The sequence below is a fragment of the Lampris incognitus genome, chromosome 14 (assembly GCF_029633865.1).
Source record: "Lampris incognitus isolate fLamInc1 chromosome 14, fLamInc1.hap2, whole genome shotgun sequence".
NCBI classification, from domain to species: Eukaryota; Metazoa; Chordata; class Actinopteri; order Lampriformes; family Lampridae; genus Lampris; species Lampris incognitus.
Window position 1 is genome coordinate 24,800,475 of NC_079224.1, and position 12,554 is coordinate 24,813,028.

Consider the following 12,554-nt stretch of genomic DNA (forward strand, 5'->3'; position numbering starts at 1 on the left):
CCCCCAAGGTTGGACTACCCTGGGGCTCGAACCGAGGACCTTCTTGCTTGGATATTTTTTCTATTGCATATTATTTCTACTGCTTATGCGGAGGACGTCAGTTGAGTAGGCGGTCCTTCAATGTGGCCCAGGACACATTTATGTACCCACTGCTAACAGAATGTGGCCATATGCAGCCCAGACCGCCTCCGAATGTGGTCTGAGCAATGGGATCTCAGTGCCTCCTCAATGCATCTTGGGGTGCATTCACACCTGTACTTAGAGCCGTCCGCTTGTGATTGGATCGCCAAGATGCATTTTAATGCCAGGTGTGAACTGGGCCTATGTTTACATGCAGTCAATATTCTGATTAAGGTGAAGTGAATTAAGGGGATAGTTTGATTAAGCTGTCTACATATGCTGGCATGAGGTGATCTCTTCAATAATCCAAGTTTACAAGACTCGTTCAATAATCAAAATACAGCACGGGAGTTGCTTTGAGCGACCCCATTCCCAACAGTGTTCAAAACTTTTGGGAAATTTTCTCCATTCCTGTTTTTTTGCCAGTCCAAAACCTGAGGATATTAAGCTCCTTCATTTTATTGAGCATAAACCTTGTTTCAGTCTTGCCCTACAAATGCGTCTGTTTACCACCACTCAAAAAAGAGGAGACAACGCATACCTGTATTTCTGAGCTGATGGCAACTGGGATCAGTAATCAAAGATTAAGAATAGTAAGCTGTATGCCTATAATATCCTGAAGAAAGCAACTAAGTTTGCAGAAATGTCAATTAATAAATGCCCATTTTTTCCAACACTGACTGTTTTATTACATCCTTACCAGCCTCTCCTTGAAGACCATCTGTCTGAGCCATTTAAAGTCCAGGGGTTTAAATGCAGAGAAGACAAAGAGCGAGTCTTTCTCGTATCGCTCTGGTTTCTGGATGGCTCCCTCTGGATAGGTGATTCTCATGGTTGTTTTAGTCCCTACATCCTTGCCAAAGCCATTTACTGGGGCCTCGTTCAACCTTTCGCAGCAGAGAGAGAGGTAAGCGAACAGGAAAACACAATAGAGCAGGGTATTAATATGGACAGTACAACAGAAATGAATGTGATTGTCTAGTTATCCCCCAGCAGCTCCAATTTATGCAGTGAACAGTTTTTGGAATTTATGTATACAAACACCGTTTGTTTGTTTGTTTTTGTATATAGGATTAGAGAAAGATTACTTAATCAGGCAATAGCCATTGTTTTGTTGTTGTTGTTTTTTTTACATTAAGGAGTCTTCTCACCTCACAACAACGTCATAGTCGTCAATGCGAGAGCCCAGAGACTTGTTGGCCAGGATGCCCCCATTGCCCACAACTATACATCTTTTACAGCTCAAGCTGGAAGGTAGGGCAATGTCAGAAGTTAATGGAAAGGGGGGTGACACAGAAAGGCAAATGAGAAGTGCTAATTGATGTGAATGCATCAGTTTCTTTCCTCCTGCAGTAATTACCTGTCCAGCTCTTCTCCGAGCCCGTAGTTTTTTGTGGCAGTTAAAATAATGTCGATAACTCTCTCTGCAGAGGGAAACAAAGAGGAAATGAAATTAAGGACAACTTCTGGACGTCATGCACACTGCAATGGACATTAACGATGATTAAAAATACTCAATGCAAATATTGGTTAATGTTTTTCTATGGTATAGATCAGTCTGCAAGAATACACTATACATTATCACTCATTGAGAGGCAGAAGCTGCTTTTTTGACAATGAGTGATTGACTGATTTTATGGAGATGAATTTGCATGAGAACTTTTCTTGCCCCTGAGGCAAACTTGTTATTTGTGATATTGGGCTATACTTGACTTCTCCTACAAGAAGTTTTTGTTCTGCCTAATTTAGAGTTTGAAACCAGAAAAAGCAACATGATCACCAGCTAGTCATATCATCATTACAGGCCCTTTATTTTTATTTCTCTGTGGGGTATCACATCAATTTTACATCATAAACTAGGGGGCACAATGTCCTCTGTTGTCTCTCACCAGTAGAGAGGCAATGATGAATGTTCATCAATCACAGACAGAGCTGTCTAAAGCGAGTGTAAGAATACTCTTATATATTATATATATTCTTACTTCTTATATAGAAGTAAGAATACTTCTTCCGCTTCTGGTGTGGGAAAATGGCTGCGCGAATTCACGTTTGCAGCGGCCTCACCCAGTACCGGTGTGGGAAGATGGCAGCACAAACTTATATTTGCAGCGGCCCCACCCAGTACTGTCCATGCAGTGTCTTTGTCAACGTCTAAGTTTGTGTTTTTGTTTGATGGCAGGGGGAGTTGGCGTTGGATCGGCTGAGAGAGACTGATCTGCTGCATCCTGTGGAGCCCGGGGACCACAGCCCTGCCTGGAGCTGCGTCTGAGGAGGAAACATCAAGGGCGGTCGGAGAGGATGCGGAAGCAGGGCAGGCTAAGCTAACTGCTAGCTCATGCAGACCGGTAGTTCCGATAACACCGAGGGCAATCTGGCGGCGGCCTCGCCTAGCGTTGACTGTGTTTTTGGTGTCGTCGTGGGGAGGTGTGTCGAATGTGTCTGGCTGGGAGAGCTGGTGTTGGATTGGCTGGGGGAGCCTCGTTGCTGCATCCGGTGGGCCCAGGGACTGCGGCCCTGCTTGCAGCTGTGCCTGAGGAGGGAACACCGAGGGCGGTCTGACAGGACGCAGAAGCGGGGCAGACTAAGCTAACTGCTAGCCCATGCAGACCAGCAGTCCAACAGTCATCCTGGCGTTCGCTCTCTTAAACAGCGAAAAAACATTTTTTTAATGTTGGATATATGCATTTTTGTAGGGCTTTTTTTTTTGTAGTTTGAATGTGTTTTTGTCTTTGTGTTGCACTGCTGTGGGCAATGATATTTCCTTTCATTTCATGTCCACAGGTGCATGGAATGAAATGACAAATAAATGTTCCTTATTCCTGAATAAGGTATTGCAAAGCTGAAACTGAGTGGTAGTTTCCTTTCAAAGATTAGAGGGGTTCATTCACAATAACAAAACTGCCAATGACTTATACTGACAAAGATGCCGCAATCTAGGTGGTCTTGGGAAGAGGTGAAGGAAGGAACACCTCACTCCGTTTATTTCTGTTACAGATAAGGGGCAATCCATTCTGAGTTATCGTAGCGAAATTAACAGAGGAGGGAGGGGGGGGGGAAATGATGTTCTGCCGTTGTGAGGAGCGAATCTAAAAAAAAAAACAGACCTTCAGAATTTGGGATAGCATGTGCATGTTAAGGTACACTACACACTACAGACTACAGACCACCCCATAAAATCATGAGAGAGAGAGATAGATAGATAGATAGATAGATAGATAGATAGATAGATAGATAGATAGATAGATAGATAGATAGATAGATAGATAGATAGATAGATAGATAGATAGATAGATAGATAGATAGATAGATAGATAGATAGATAGATAGACAGGAATGCTGCTTTTCAAACAAACACATTCTCCTGTTGAAGTGGGCTACGTGGGGCTCGTCTGCCTCAGCGGTGGGCACACCTCTAAAATCGCTGGGTGAGAAACAAGGCTGTTTAGGCATAGCACACATTCCTACCATGTTCCACGGGGCATTCCGATAGAGTAATGCTTCCCGTGTTTGAGAAGACATATTTCACTCTTTCCTTTACCCTTTTTAGGCCTCTCTTACTCATAATTCACGCATCCCTTATTTGTCGTGTGGAAACATCCTACACAGACTACTTATTAGGAAGTTGCCACTATCCTTGATCCTTTAGTAATATACGAACTACTGTTAGGTTGATATTGGCTTCGCAGCAACATCAACCCAACCATCTAGCCAATTCGTCTTATGTCTTTGTGAGACCGAGATTCAAAGTCGATGTCTGGGGAAACAAAAAAAGAATGGCATTTTCATTGCATTCATGACTGTACTTAATACAGGCCTATGTAACCGACATATGGCACGTAGCCTAAAACTGGCTTTAAAAGAGGCAGAGAGAGAATGTGAAGTACAAATCGGAAGGGAGACAGAGATTTTAACTAGGGCCTCCAGGCAGTTTGTTAGACACATTACAGTGTCATTCGCCCCAGCTAACGATCCTAATGACTAATGCAACGAGGAGAGGAGGATGGAGCGAGGGCCCGTTGTTTGGATGTGGTGTCGATGTCTGGCATCAAGCATCACCCCGAGCAGCATAAACACAAGGCTCTGGACCACACCTGGATCCAAGGGGGTGAAAAGTGAAAGATCACAATGGGCAGGCTTCTCTTTCGGAGGACGACATGGAAGCTAATTGTTATAAGTACTTACGGTAAACACTTCAGACAAGTATGTCTTGGGGTGCTGCGGAAGACAAATGGCTGCAGGTTAAGACGTTAGTCTAGTGTACACTATTCTTGGGGCAAGAAAAACCTTTAGGAGAAATATATAAAAGAAGGGTTGTAAGGTGTCACAAAATGCATATAAACAGACACACTGTTGCGTGGAGTGCAGCCTAAACAACATGAAGAGGCAAATGACAAGAGTGATGTCTGTTGGGCCTGCATTCAAGAGAATAATACTTGTCCAACTGAATAAACTGGTTCAGATAAATTCATAGCATGAAGGACAAGTGATAATGTAAACTATAATGGAACATGTTCCGAAAACAAGGCCTGAGAAAGCTGGTAAATAAAGTTTATTCATGCCCTTAATGCAGCTGTAGGGACGGAGGAGGGACCATCATTGTTTCTGAGACTTCTAAATTGGGCTGTGTACTGAACCTCAGACACTCCTTGGCAGTACACAATGTAAAAATAAACTTTCATGTTAATGCCCCCCCCCCACGCTTTCTTAACTTGTTCTGATTCTCAATTTGGAATCCTTTGTGGTGTTCTATTCAAGATCCACACGTATCATCGCTCCACATCAGTACAGCTAAAAGGGAACCCCCCCGCCATCTTCAGAGGCCGTGGAGAAAACAGAAACCAGGTGTAGGTCCCACATAGGCCTTGCTCCTTTGATAACCATCCCAGTGGTGGGCGTGCATGTGTGCACATCGGTGGCAGTTGAGCACTTGCCAGAGCACAAAGGTAACATTCAGTGTACCCTTACGTACACTTAGCTTGCAAGTATTGGAAAACTTGTGATAGCGCATGCTATTGAAGCAAACTTTTTTTTATGTTATCTCTCAAATTCCCATGCAGTTGTGTTGGCTTGATATCGGCGGTGCTGAGGAGGTGCACTGAGGTCAGAGAACAAGCTGGAGACTGGAGACGTGACAACTGGAAGCCCGGGAGACCAGGGGTTTCCCGGTCCCAAGATAAGCTTGGTCTGTTGACAAAAGCTTGTCGTTGATAAACTTTCCAGGTGTAATGAAATAATTTGACAGACCAAAGTACAGAGGGGGGGGAGAAGATTAAACCCTCTCATCTGGAATCTCGCAATCAATCAAACGCCCAAAGTAACTGGAACTTTGCCAGTTTGTCTCTGTCATGCTGTGAAATCAGGTCTCAGTGAGAGGACTACCAGGCGAGGGCCGTTCTGCCAGCTCTGCTACTAAGCATGAGAGCATGATGATAACTACAAGGGGTTGAGATCTGCACTCTTAGACCATGACTGCACTTAAACATCAAAAACAATAATAATGATTTTGAATAAATAAACAAACGTTGTGGAGGAGTGTTTAACTTTACGTAAATCGCCTCATAAGGGATGTTGACACTTTTCTCACTGGTTACATAAAGTGCGCCGCAAGTACTTCAAATACCTGGAGCCAGCTGATACCCAAACGACTTGGCAGTCATCACTCTTTGTTTGGCTTCATCACCTCTACTGACCTGAATATAATCTTGGCAACGCAAAACAAAATATATTTTCTAAGAGGATTATCATTTAATTTCAGCTTTGCAAGACTTTCCTGCAGTGTATTGGGGTAGAGAGATATGTTTATTCCACGTTCAGTATTTTACAGACTTTACACTGCCCCTTCAATGTTGGATGTCACAAAAAGCTCCGCAAAATACCAAACTAGAAAATATGGAAAAGGGAACTGCTATGGTGCCAAGGATGTTTTCAAAAGATGAAGGTTACTTTTCCCTCAATATAAAAGTGTCTGGCCTGCCATATTGTATGGGTCATTTGGATTTGGACTTGACGTATGTAGGTCAAAGTCTGTTAAAAGTAAACCTGACGCAAGCAAAACACCGTTTGAAACTCTTGTATATAGAACCGTTCCTCTTTTTGGTTTGAACTGTTTGAATGATGAGCAGGAAGTAACTGATCAGGATGTTCTTACCTTGCGTTTTGAAACCAAATGGAGGTAAGTAATTGCTGACTTTTGCTAAGCGTTTGAAGTTCCGGTCAAGAAACATAGGAGCTGGTTTCATGAACCTGTGATAGGTATATATGAGAGAAAGGGAGAGAGAGAGAGACAGACAGAGAGAGAGAGACTTTCATTAGAACAGACAACTGTCAAGAAAGTGCACTGCTGTGGTTTAGTGATAAATTTAAAAATGGACTGACTCCTATCAACAGCATTGGTGTAACCTGATAAAAGCGCAGCAATGATACAAGACATGTGGAGCGAGTGAACCATCCAGCAGACAGCTTAGATTCTGAGGCCTCATAGCCCCAGCAACACTTTCTAGATGCTGAATTACACAGGCAGGGGCAGGTGTCACCCCCAAACCCCCGGACCGCCACCCGAGTAATACCCCCCACCCCACCCAAGAAAGAGCCCCCCTGGCCTTCCATAATCCCCACACCGACCCCTGGGGCAGTGGCATTACTGTCCCAAGCAGCGTTCAATACATCAGGCGGTAAAAGGAGATATCATTAATCTAACAGTCCTCCCGAGCCCCCCCCCCCCCCGACCCCCACAGCAGCTTCCCAGAAACAAAAGTGGCCTACACACGTTAGGGAGGCAGCTGGGGGAAAAAGGGGGATGATGTGTTATGTTTGTTTATGTCTACATATAGTAAGCAATATAGGGTGACTTATGTATAAAAAGGTTAATAGAAAAAGGGAAACAGCGTAGGAGGTGAGGAGACAGCGTGAAGGGAGACAAACAGGTCACCTATGAATATAACTCGTTTTTAACACTTCCAAAAAGCCCTCAGGGAAAGTTTAAATCACAGCTGACACACAGTTTTGGGTAATTGCACCATGAATAAATATTGCTGTCAGAATGCTTCTCCTCGGATGATTTAGGGCCAGAAAGTGATTTACACAGAAGGGAAATTGTTTAGTATTCCAACTGGAGGTAAAAAAAAAAGTCACTCGAAGGCAACTAATAAGTTAAATACATGGAAAATAAATGTGTTCCTGACTGCAAATTGTGAAAGGTACCAGAGTTTACTAACATGACACATGCATCTTATCAGAGACAAATCTTCCTGCACAAGTAAAAAAAACAAAAAAACAAAAACAAACCCCCCCCCCAAAAAAACAAATGAAGTTAGCCACCTGTGACAGATGAGGTTTTTAACGCTCCATGACCTGTCACTTCCAACATAGCCTCTCTCTCTTTTCTGTGTGTGTGTGTGTGTGTGTGTGTGTGTGTGTGTGTGTGTGTGTGTGTGTGTGTGTGTATATAAGCGTACGTGCATGTGTGTGCATGTACGTGTCTGTCTTTGATGAATCACAGCGCTGATATTCAAAAGCCACTTCCACTTCCCCTCAGTCATGTTTTGCAACCTCGATCCGGGGATACGTGCTGCCTCTTGAGGCCTGGCCATGCGATGAATGTGTGTTTTTATGACCTGCTGTCTAGCTGGACGAGGTTGTGTGGGGGCACTGGAGAGGAGAGACAGAAAAAGTCTGCCAGGCCTGTTCCTTCCAAGTTTAACAAGCGTGCAGCTCCACGGCTATACTTTTAACAAGACGCTGTGAAGGTCTTCATGCGACACAAGGACTGCCATTGAACAGCAGCAGGGTGGTATGGGGCAAGTAGAAAACGGCTGAACTAAGTCACAAAAGCAGCGACCAAAAGCCTGCAACTAAATAATAACTGGTAACAATTTACACTAACTACATTGCATGACACATTCATTACACAGCTATAGACAGTCTGTAAATATACCATAAATATGCCATGCAGTATGAGTCATAAAGGTTTTATTCATATGTTATGAGTCCACCTCGCAGGCTGATAATTCTTGTGTTAGGCCTACTGCTCATCTTGACTGAGTATTCAGCTCTCCAGATGTGGTATGGTATAATCATCAAGCATACAGCATCAGAAGACATTAGTGGAGGCCCGAAACTAGTCAGTAGGCCTAACACCAGAACTATCAGCCTGTGAGGTGGAATCATAACATATGAATAAAACCTTTATGACGCACGCTGGATCAGTTATGGCATATCTACCCTGTCTATAGCTGTGTAATGAATGTGTCATGCAATGTAGTTCCTGTAAATCGTTACCTAATAGCCAAACCACTGCAGGGGATTTTATCAAGTAACCTATAACTGACATTTCTGTCCAAGGAATCTCAATCGATCATTCCATGTATCTACACAGCTATCGGGTACGGAGATAAAGAGACAGTATGATTACTTGAGTTGCAAATACTGGAAACAAAAAGCACCTGTTGACCTTAATTCTATAACTAGAGAAAGTGATGTGACCACACTGTGGCTTTTACTAGCAGTAGCAGGCAGTTGTCTTCCTGGTCTGAACCACAAACCAATTTTCGTTTGAAACTGACTTTAGGGCTGATGGGAGGTTGCAGCTAAAACACACACCTAACATTTTACTGCATGCAGACTATACTTACCATGACATCTTAAACTGTGGGCATTGACACCAAACGCAAAATCATCTTTCCTCGTTTCTCAAAAGGCTACTTGCCTTCAAGTGAGCCAACACAACACTGTCAACACTGTGGTTTTTTACAAAAAAGGCGCTCAGAGGCACATTGACCAAACATGGCTGATACTTTGGGAAGTATCAGCCATTAGCTTCAACCTCGTCTCTCTTCCAAGTTCCCTAAACGGTCTCCGATAAAAATTTCATCCCTCACTGTAAAGGCAGGCGAGTGGAGTGCGAGGATCGGACGGAGGACAAGCAGTCACGTCTGTCTGTCTCTGCCACACATAACAGGACAGAGGCAGAAGACACTCCGAGGCTGTCCTGCCAAAACAAACGGAGATTCATGAAAGCAGAGGCATCGAGGGCCAAGCCTGGCTATAAATAATACGGGACCATCAAGAGTTCCTGAGCCTAGACCAACAGACACACAGTTACAGACATCCTGACATTCAGTGAGTCAGGCGTGCAAGCTGTGTGTCATGAAATGTAAAAATTTCAGGAGGATCCCAAAACAGGCAGCAGGCTTGAAACGCATTGTGCTCATTTCCTTCGCTAAGTATGCCCCTCACTTGGGGCCATATTTTCATAACCGCACCACTTCAAGTTCACTGTCAGTACTTGATTTAAGGCTCCAATGCAAACAGTTTGGAGTAAAGAGGAGGGGAGGGGAGGTGTTGAAAATAAATTGGATTCTATGGGGCAGGGCCTTTCGGAGAAGACTAATACAGAGAAAACAGGAGATGATTAGACAGGAGCAACAGGAACACCACCGCTAAGGTTAAGGAGGATTGAGATGACTGTCACTGAGATGACGGTTACACCCATTTCTACCTAATGATAACATTAACATTTATGATAAATCAAGACTAAGCAGATGACATAGCATACGTATCATCTGCTAAATGAGTGAGAGATTAAAAAAAAATCTAACAAATGATCATGGAGGTTTAGAGTCTTGATTCTAGTGGTTTTGGTGCCTATTAGCTCAATGGAGAAAAACAGGCCTCAGTGTAGTGCTGCAAGGGAGACAAAATGCAGAATGAGATCAGAGTTGCTAGCTAAACAAACAACAAAAAAACCTCCATAATGAACAGACAAATATACAAATACAAACAAAAATAAAGTATTGAAAATAGAGGCCCTAACACACACAAAGGGCATACCTAACTCAAGCACACACAAACATGTATACTCCTTGAGTCTTCATGGGTCTTCAAGTACAGTCGTGTGCACAAACAGACACACACACACACACACACAAAGATACACAAACATTGACATAAACTGTGTCACTTGTAGCTATTAATCCTCCTTATTGACCTGTGTGTGACTGGAGCGATGGTGGTAGTAATCAGCGGGCTCCCAGCGGGGGTTCTTTGCTGTACCAAACTTTGATCAGACACGTGCGGCTGATTAGAGGAAGTTGTTAGGAGAGAGGACATTGTTAACATGTAGCCCCTCAGTTGGGCAGAGGGCAGGACCCAAAATCCGCTTTTTCTCTTTGTTAACTAGCGCTGCAATTTACTACCGGCATGGCTGCTGGTGGTGTTGTTGGGGGCTATGCGGGCGCGCATATCAGGAGTCCAAAAAGGTCAAAGGGCATTCCGTGGAATCAAACAATATTTCAAGTAGTGTGTCTCAAGTAACCTCCCTTTAGTAGCGGTGAGAGTTTTCAAGTTCCCATCGCAAAGTTATTTGGGCCTCTAGTCTGTCATGAAAAGGTTTCAACACCTCCCAAATCCTGAAATGCATACCTGTCAGGGTTCGATATTAACCATGGCACGATGGCCCGTGGCCATAAAAAAGTTACTCTGTGGCCACCATATATCCCCAGTAGATGGCCCCCTGTGGCCACAAAGTCAAGGTTAAATTTTTAAAAAAAAACCCATCGCCCTTGGCAAACACAATGTCACATTCGTGCCTTTTAATTCAACATTCTACGAAAACAGCTAACAATAACTTAATTCTACTTGTCACTGGCTAGCTGCCAATATGTCGGGGCTGCTGAAGTATGGGTTTACTAAGCCTAACATTACTCTGCGAACACGATCCCTACAGAAGAACCAGAAACACAAAAGGTGGACTATGAAAAGACGGAACGGCAACAAAGATTTAGGAGTGAATGGAAGCAAGAGTTTAAGTGGCTAGAATATGACACATCTAAGGACGTAACGTGCTGCGGTGTGCCGCCAGTTTCCTCAACAAGCCGAGAAGTCTAGCTAATTTTTCATCGGAAACAATGGCTTCAGGAAACACCACATCACAAGTCATGGAAAAAGTGGACAACACTTAAGGTGCACAGTTGCACACCTTGCAGTTACATCGCCTGAAAATACACCCATGGGGAGACAAATACGTCAAATGGAGAGTGGATGGCGCCCGGGTGGCGTAGCGGTCTATTCCGTTGCCTACCAACGCGGGATCGCCGGGTCGAATCCCCGTGTTGCCTCCGGCTTGGTCGGGCGTCCCTACAGACACAATTGGCCGTGTCTGCGGGTGGGAAGTCGGATGTGGGTATGTGTCCTGGTCGCTGCATTGGCGCCTCCTCTGGTCGGTCGGGGCGCCCCCGGATCGGCGGAGAGGAGGTGGAGCAGCGAACGGGACGGCTCAAGAGGAGCTGGGTAATTGGCCGGATACAAATTGGGGAGAAAATTGGAAAGGGGAAAAAAAAAAATTAAAAAAAAAAATTAAAAATGGAGAGTGGATAACGGGAGAAAATGATTAAAAATTTCAACATCGCATACTATTCTGTAACGCAAGGCTCAGCGTTTTTGGTTTTTACCGATTTTCACTGAAAAATACCCAGATTTTTTTAAAAGGAGCAGATCGGTTTAAACTCATTTTCACACGGATTTTAAGTTTCCACGGATCCAAAAGTTGTTCCTTTTCATGTGAGGTTAGGTAACGGTGTCCTCTTGTGGTGAAATTCGGCATGCTGGATGGCTTTGAAAAATAAAAAACGAAAATGTTGAGCCTTGTCTGTACGCAACGAAATCACATTCAGTGCTTTCCCTGAGCTTATCGAACTCCCTATCAAGAACGGCGTGGACATGGTGCATGGATATGCAAACGACAAAGCCATAGCATGGTGAGTTGGTTTAACTCTAATCTAGTTAGCTAGCTAGCTGGTTAGGTTTATATGCTGCAAATTAACATAGTGCTAATGCTACTAAGTAGAAAAGCTACCTAAATTTATTGGATAAATAATGTAACGTTAGCTACTCTTCATCAGCAGTAGGCTATTGCTGACTAGCTCGTGTAGCATATTTCCTGTTTATATTGCAGCTAGTTGCTCATAGTTAATGGTGTTAACATTGTTGTCGGCAACTTTACTGCTGTAGATTCATTCCCCACAGCTACAATGACATCTGGGAACCAACACTGGAGAAGCTGTACCAAGCCCACTATATTTCGGTTCTTGCGGATTATAATTCTACTGCTCTTTGTAATGTTTTTGTTGCACACGACTGACGCCGGGACAATGCTGGGAGGGAGGGAGCAAGCAAGCGAGAGAGTGTATGAGGCAGAGAGATGCGAAAAAGACTGAACTGAGACTGTGAGAGAATACATGAACCATATGTTTACAAAAACTTGAGTTTTCAATTTAAATAATTATTTAAAAAAAATTAATTCTGCCCATGTATTTTGACAATTTTGGCTACAGTTAGAAGTATGTGTTAAAGGTTTTCTACTGCTTTTTGTAATGTTTTTATTGCAGATATGACTGACAGGCACAATGCTGGGAAGGAGGGAGGCAGGGATGGAGGGA

At 43.7% G+C, this 12,554-nt stretch overlaps 1 protein-coding gene across 1 annotated transcript in view; it reads right to left on the reverse strand.

Annotated features, from left to right (window-relative positions):
• Positions 1-12,554, reverse strand: part of st3gal3b (ST3 beta-galactoside alpha-2,3-sialyltransferase 3b) — a 64,939-nt gene that overhangs the window by 37,173 nt on the left and 15,212 nt on the right. Inside the window, exons 8-11 of the mRNA XM_056292803.1 lie at positions 6,269-6,363; positions 1,481-1,544; positions 1,272-1,367; positions 821-1,007 (exon numbers count right to left, since the gene is read on the reverse strand). Of these exons, the coding sequence (XP_056148778.1) occupies positions 821-1,007; positions 1,272-1,367; positions 1,481-1,544; positions 6,269-6,363 (442 nt within the window). The remainder of the gene's footprint in view (positions 1-820; positions 1,008-1,271; positions 1,368-1,480; positions 1,545-6,268; positions 6,364-12,554) is intronic.